Below are 7,089 nucleotides of genomic sequence, written 5' to 3' on the forward strand. Positions count from 1 at the left end.
CCAAGTCTATAAATAGAGGGCGGGTATCAATTGTAAGAGATTCTTAGCTCATTTGAGAAATAACAAGCTTGAGATTCAGTTACTTTCTCTCTCTAAGAGGTTACGCTCTAAACTCTCTCTAGATTCTCACATCACGATCCTCTCACTCGAGGTACCATACCTCATCTCTATGTTCTTGGATAGAACATTTGGCGTCGTATGTGGGGATCGGTAGATTTCGATTCCCGGACTACGTGGATTGTGATTTGATTGAAAGAAGTTTGATTTTCTGTGCAATTTTCTTCGATTTTCGGTTGGATTCCTAGTTTGCTAGTCGAATTTGATGGAGTCACGTCACCGATGGCGCAACGAAAAGCTGGAGCAGAGGCACGACTCACCACCGCGCCGCGTGAGAGGGAGGCTGCGCCGCGAAGAGGCGCGTCGTGCACGATTTGAGCAATCGACTCTTCCTCCGCCGCCTTCCTCCTCCAACACCTCTGTTACTTTCTCTACCGTCCTCGCCGGAGGTCTCGGGAGATTGGAGGTGCCTGATCCGCAATGTTGACAACATAAGACAGCGAAACGATTATTTGCACGAGCAATTAGAGCACTATCGCCTCGATCAGCGAGATGAAGAAATGCGGGAAGCCGAAGCCGTCGCGGAATTCGAGCCGTTCTCAGCGGCGGTGAGAGAAGTGGTCATACCAGACAACATGAACAGCCTAGTGTTGGAGACGTACAGCGGGCAAACTGATCCAAAGGACCACTTGCTTCATTTCAATACGAAGATGGTAATAATCGCAGCTTCCGACGCGATGAAGTGCAGGATGTTCCCATCTACGTTTAAGAACGCAGCGATGGCTTGGTTTACGACTTTGCCTTGGGGATCAGTAGCGAAATTCTGCGACTTCTCGTCAAAACTCCTCATCCAGTTCTCCGCAAGCAAGATCAAGCAGGTTACAATTGAAGATCTGTATGATGTTCGACAGTTGGAGCGAGAAACTTTGAAGCAATACGTGAAGCGTTACAGTGCTACGTCCATGAGAATCGAGGAGTCGGAACCTCAGGTATGCGCGCGCGCTTTCAAAAATGGATTGCTGCCGGGAAAACTGAAAAGCAAGCTGAGTCGGAAACTAGCACGCTCGATGACGGAAGCTCGCGCCCGGGCGACCGCCTACATCCTGGATGAGGAGGACGTTGTGTTTAAAAGGAAACGTGTACAGGCAGAAAATGTAGGCGACCGAAAGAATGTGTCGCTGACGGGGAAACGAGTACGGAGAAAGGGAGCAAACAGTACGCGAAAGGATAAGAAGTTCGAGCAATCTGAGCACTTTGAAGGGAAGCGACTTTGTTAGAAGAAGGAGAACCTTGAACGTCTCCGCCCGCGGCGGACAACGGGCCCTCGCCGGCATGAGAGGCCAAAAAGATACTTAAATGCGGAATTGGCAAAGCTGCTCCGAGAGGTAGGGGTAACGCATGTGGTTGACGATAGCAAGAACGGACTCGACTCACGAAGGGGGGTGGAAGGCCGGACAAAATGGTGTGAATATCACTGCTTGGAAGGCCACGACACCAGTGACTATTTCATGTTGAAAGGCGAGGTCGGAAGGCTGATCAGGGCGAGGCGATCGCGAATAACAGACCGCAAATCAGACAAGGACCAACAGGGCGAGACCAGGCAGGGCTACCGTCGGCGAACGCCAGTAACAAACAAGAAGAAGACGATGGTGACAAGGAAAGAATGAGCTGAAGAAACCTTCAACAACGATGTTAGGCCGCCAGTTGAGATGATCAACATAATCGCACGGGGCTTCAGCGGGGGCGGCAACACGTCGACGGCGAGACGCAAGCATGTGAGGGCGGTGACGTCAGTACAAGAGTATCCAACCCCATTTGGTTGTCAAAACCCAGATATAGTGGTACCGCCGACAGATTTTGAGGGGATCGAGGCGCACAAGGACGACCCTGTGGTAGTGATGGTAAAGATCAACGGCTTTAACGTACGAAGAGTGCTTTTGGACCACGGGAGTTCTGCGGATATTATTTACGGTGATACGTTCGATCAGTTGGGATTAAGGGACAAGGATTTGATGCCGTACACGGGGACTCTGGTAGGTTTCTCAATGGAGCAGGCCTGGGTGCGCGACTACTTGGATTTGGTTATGGTTTTTAGGGTTGGTGAAAATGCTGAGCTTTTGCGCGTAAGGTATTTGGTCTTGCAGGTCGTAGCAGCGTACAATGTCATCATAGGACGGAACACGTTAAATCGCCTCTGCGCAGTAGTATCAACGGCTCACCTGGCAGTGAAGTATCCGCTGATCTGCGGAAAGGTAGGAAAAATTGCAGTAGATCAGCGGAGGGCGAGGGAATGCTAAAACAACTGCCTTAGTCTATATGGGAGGAAGGGAGCTAGTGATGGACACCGGTGTCATGAAATTGAGGTCTTTGAGGGCGGACGGGTACAACCAGCCACACAAGGCCAAGGCACCGCGAGAGGGCGGGAGTGGCAGATCAGTGAATGGATAAAAAGGTCAAGGAAATACTGAAGTCAGGAAAGAGAAAGCCAAGAGACAGAGCGGTGGGGGAATCGGGATATGGACGCATCTAGTAGGGGCGTATTAGCAATTGAGCCCAGACTCACCGCTGAGGAGGAAGGGCGTCTAGATAAGTTGGTGGAGGACAATGCTCACCTCTTTAGTTGGGATCAAAAAGACGCAACGCCCTGGAGATTTCCCACATTCGATAGACCAGCACAGCTGATGAGAAGAAAGGTGGAAGGGGCGAAGCTACAGGGGACGAGCAGGAAAGTCGGTCTGTTTCAGGGCGATTGGAAGACAGAGGAAGAGGGGGACTAGTCACAGTGTCGTCGGGATAAAGGAAAGAATAAGATGAAGTGCAGGAAATCAGCGGAGGCTGCGGGTGTGAGGCCAACGAAGGCGGCCCGACGCGTCGGGCGAGAGAACGAGCTAAGAAAACCTCCTTTCTACTACAGGGTGGTAGAATGGGACAATGGTGTGAAGAACGAGGTATTTGGCAAGGTGCAGTGATCAAGAGGTTCAACGAGCAGAGCAAAAGCGTGACAAGGAAAAGCAAGAACTGTGACAAAAATAAAGATGTACTCTTTTTCTCCACCACGAGAGTTTTTTAATGAGGCATCCCTTAAATGTAAAATCTTTTTTAGAAATCAAATACACAAGGATATTCTCAGCAATACTCCTAACCCTCAACTGAATTGAGACGGCAGCCCAGTGGGAAAAATTCCCTGAAGGTGGCGATCCCAACACGACCTTGATGTCTGGGGATCGCTCCGGAAAGTCTGGCGCGGACCGTAGCCACCTATTGGCGACGTGGGCGGATAAGCTTCTTATCCCAAGAACCTCCCCGAAATATGGGCGAGTAAAGTCTTCCCGAAACGCGGGCGAGCATTTTTAACTAGGTTAAGCCTTGGGCAACCCACATGGCCATTGGGTCCCAAGCCACCATAAGTCCCCGCCTAATAAGGCTGGCGGGGCCACACTTGATCTTACGGGAAAAATGCGTGTGAACAAAGCCTCGGTTTAAAACTGAGCAAAAGTCCTAGTTATACCCAGCACACTCTCAAGGTTGTTCACATCAAACTGATGTAGGAACAAAACAAACGAGGACGTAAAAAAATAAAGCATGACGAGGCGAAACATAAAGGGACCTCAAAACAGCTATTTCCATTACAAGAGGACAGAAAAGTAAATTGTCATTACATGATTGATTTAATGATTATTGTTGTTCCTTTGTTATGATTGTCTGCATTTTAGCTAATGTTTTGGTCTGTGACAAGATGTCGGACACGATGTCTTAACATCTTGACTGTGACATGTGTCCCTGCGAACTGCTGTGTGCTTGGATGATTAATTGTGAAGCTTTGGATTGATTTCGTGGTACTCAAGTTAGGGTTGTTGAAAAAGCTTCTGTGTGCTGCTCAAGGAATATATCAAGTGTGATCAAATCTGTTTCTGTTTCAGAAGATTTGGTCTGGTTTTAAGTTGTGAAAGTTCCAATCTATTTTCAAATCTTATTTGATAAGATTTGGTTCTGTTTTAAAAAGATTGACATCTTGTTTTGTTGTGGACTCCTTTGTTCGTTCAAGCCCATAAAAAGAAGGCCTGAAGAACTGCTATTTATGAAGACCTAAACCTAGTTGCTAGGTGTGCCTTTGTGTGGAGAAATTAGGGTTTCATATTCGTGAGTTCACACTGTGTTTCTGTTGTTCTCTCAACAGCTTTATGTTCTTGTATTAGCTGAGAGTTGTTGCATTAGTTTTTGATCATGAGATCTGTTTTTCAATCTCTTGTGTAAAGGATCGATCACTGTGGCAGTGATCATTAGGAGTTAGGGGAAGTTTCCTCGTAGCTTAGAGGGAAGGGCTAAGCTAGAATCACTAGTTGTAATAGTGGTAGACATTGAAGAGGCTCTATACTAAGGGGGAGTACTTAGGTATAGGAGGGACTTTCATGTATGACCTGAGAGCTATTACTAAGATAGTGGATTGACTCCTGGATTGGTATCCTCTAGATGTAGGTGATGTTGCACCGAACTGGGTTAACAATTCTCTGTGTTTTTTAGTGATTTATAGTTGCTACTGTGCTGTTTCTACTGTATTAAACGTTGTGGTTTAATTTCTGTACTGTTGTGCAATTGTCGAACCGATTGTCCCAACATTGCGTTCGACATCTGTCCTGTGTGCAAACCAGAATTTCAATTGGTATCAGAGCAGGCACCCTATTCTGTTTAGGTGAGTTCCAGGGAATATGTATTCTGGTTTCATGGACAACATTAAAGAAGGAGGATCACTCCTTAGGCCACCTTTATTGGATGGTACCAACTATGATTATTAGAAGGCTCGTATGGTTGCTTTTCTTAAATCTATGGACAGCAAAACATGGAAAGCAATTGTGAAAGGTTGGAAACATCCAGTTGTAGTATCTAAAGAAGGAACATCAACAGAAGAATTGAAGCCCGAAGAAGAGTGGACGAAAGAAGAAGATGTAGAAGCTCTTGGAAACTCCAAAGCCTTGAATGTTATTTTCAATGGAGTGGACAGGAATATGTTTAGGCTAATCAATACATGCACTGTAGCTAAGGATGCCTGGGAGATTCTCAAGGCAACTCATGAAGGCACATCAAGAGTTCGAATGTCAAGACTTCAGTTGCTCACAACCCAGTTTGAAAATCTTAAAATGAAGGAATATGAATCCATCTCTGACTTTCATATACGCTTGCGTGATCTAGCCAACACATCCTTTGCGTTAGGAGAAAAAATGTCTGAAGAAAAGTTGGCAAGAAAAATCCTCAGGTCTCTACCTAAGAAGTTTGATATGAAAGTTACTGCCATTGAAGAAGCTCAAGACATCAGCAACATCAAGGTTGATGAACTCATTGGGTCTTTACAAACATTTGAGATGTCTCTCAATGACAAATCTGATAAGAAGAAGAAAAATATAGCATTTGTGTCCAACGCTGAAGAAGATGAAGTTCAGAGGGAGAATGATACTGGTGAAAGTATTTCAGAAGCTATAGCAGTTCTTGGTAGAAATTTTAACAAAGTTTTGAAGAGATTTGACGAAATGTCAAGGACAAATGTTCAGGACAAGTCGTCCGACATTACCAGGAACTTTGATTTTCAATGCAGAGGCAAAGATGAAGAGAAATCTAGCAAAGACAGAGGGGTTCAGTGTTTTGAATGTGAAGGGTATGGTCATATCAAAGCAGAATGTCCAACTTTTTTGAAGAAACAAGGAAAGAGGATGATGGTCACTTGGTCTGATGAAGATTCTGAGGGAGATAAAACTAGAAATCAAGTCTTGGGACTTACTGTGAAATACAATTCTGAGACTGAGTCCAATGATGGAGACATTTCAGAAGAAGAACTTGCTGAAACATACAAGTTGTTATTCAAGAATTGGCAAGAAGCGTGTGACTATGGTAAGAAGCTGGAGAGAACTGTCAAAGGTCTTGAAAATGAAAAACATAATCTGCTGGATATCAATAACAATCTTCAGGAGGAAGTATCTGTGCTGAAATCTAAACTTGAAGGTATGATAAAATCTGTACGTATGTTGAATAACGGCACTGATATGTTTGATCTGATGTTAGAAACAGGAAAGACAACCAAGGATATGAAAGGTTTGGGATATGAGAGTGACTCTGCATCAAAAGAATCCAAAAAAATCACTCATAAGTTTGTTCCTGCAGAAAGAAAAACTGAATTCAAGATGTCAAACCAGATGCCACAACATGGTGTCGAACATGTGTACCAACAAATACCATATACTTACCCACAAGGAAAGAAGGCAAAGAACTTGAGCTGGAGATGTCATCATTGTGGAAGATATGGACATATAAGGCCCTACTGTTACAGATTGTATGGATTTCCTCAGCAACATGATCAACCAAGGATCAATTCACATGTTCAAGCAAGGAAAAAGTGGAAACCAAGAGGGCTTAAAGAGAAAGAGATTGTGAAGGCTCCTAGTCATTTACCCAGGACCAACAAGGATGTTGCTGCTGTACTGGATAAGAAGGAAGGAAAGAAGGAGAATCTGCATACCAAGACAAGATCTCTGAAGTGGAAGAAAGTTTCTGTTAATGATTCAGAGACAAATGTTGAACCAGATGTGCAGAACATTGTGCCCTCTGCTAGAAAACATATAAGTGGCAAGGGAGTTCCTGTTAATGTTCCCCCAGCTCCTCTGGATAATGTGTCATTCCATCCTGAAGCAAATGTTCAGAAGTGGAAATATATTTGTCAGGAAAAGATTGCCTGTGAGAAAGAGTGTAGTCAAGAAGCTATGGAGTGCAAGGATATCATTGACTTTCTTTCTGATGTTGGGTTGTCCTAACTCTATGACTATCTGTTATGTGCACTATGGCTGCCTACAATGGATATCTCTGGTAAGCATTTGTGGATTTAGTCTCAACATGTTTCCTGGTTTCATCTATCTACCCTTGTCAAATTGTGCTAATAAGGGGGAGAAATAGTATGTGTAGTTTCTGCTGCTGTGTTTGTGTCTGTGGTAGCATCTTACTACTGTGAAGAGGTTAGTTGTGGGTATCTGCAGTGTGGTTGAGAGATTG

The 7,089-nt window shown here is 44.8% G+C and overlaps 1 protein-coding gene across 1 annotated transcript; it reads left to right on the forward strand.

The window, feature by feature from the left end:
* Positions 1-617: 617 nt before the first annotated feature.
* LOC130744028 (uncharacterized) lies at positions 618-1,334 on the forward strand. The gene has a single exon (XM_057596222.1). The coding sequence runs from the start codon at positions 618-620 to the stop codon at positions 1,332-1,334; it is 717 nt and encodes a 238-aa protein (XP_057452205.1).
* Positions 1,335-7,089: the final 5,755 nt, after the last annotated feature.

The sequence above is a fragment of the Lotus japonicus genome, chromosome 3 (assembly GCF_012489685.1).
Source record: "Lotus japonicus ecotype B-129 chromosome 3, LjGifu_v1.2".
NCBI classification, from domain to species: domain Eukaryota; kingdom Viridiplantae; phylum Streptophyta; class Magnoliopsida; order Fabales; family Fabaceae; genus Lotus; species Lotus japonicus.

Excerpts from the sequence above, each read along its gene's own strand:
- LOC130744028 (XM_057596222.1), top strand. The coding sequence starts at position 618 with ATGCGGGAAGCCGAAGCCGTCGCGGAATTCGAGCCGTTCTCAGCGGCG.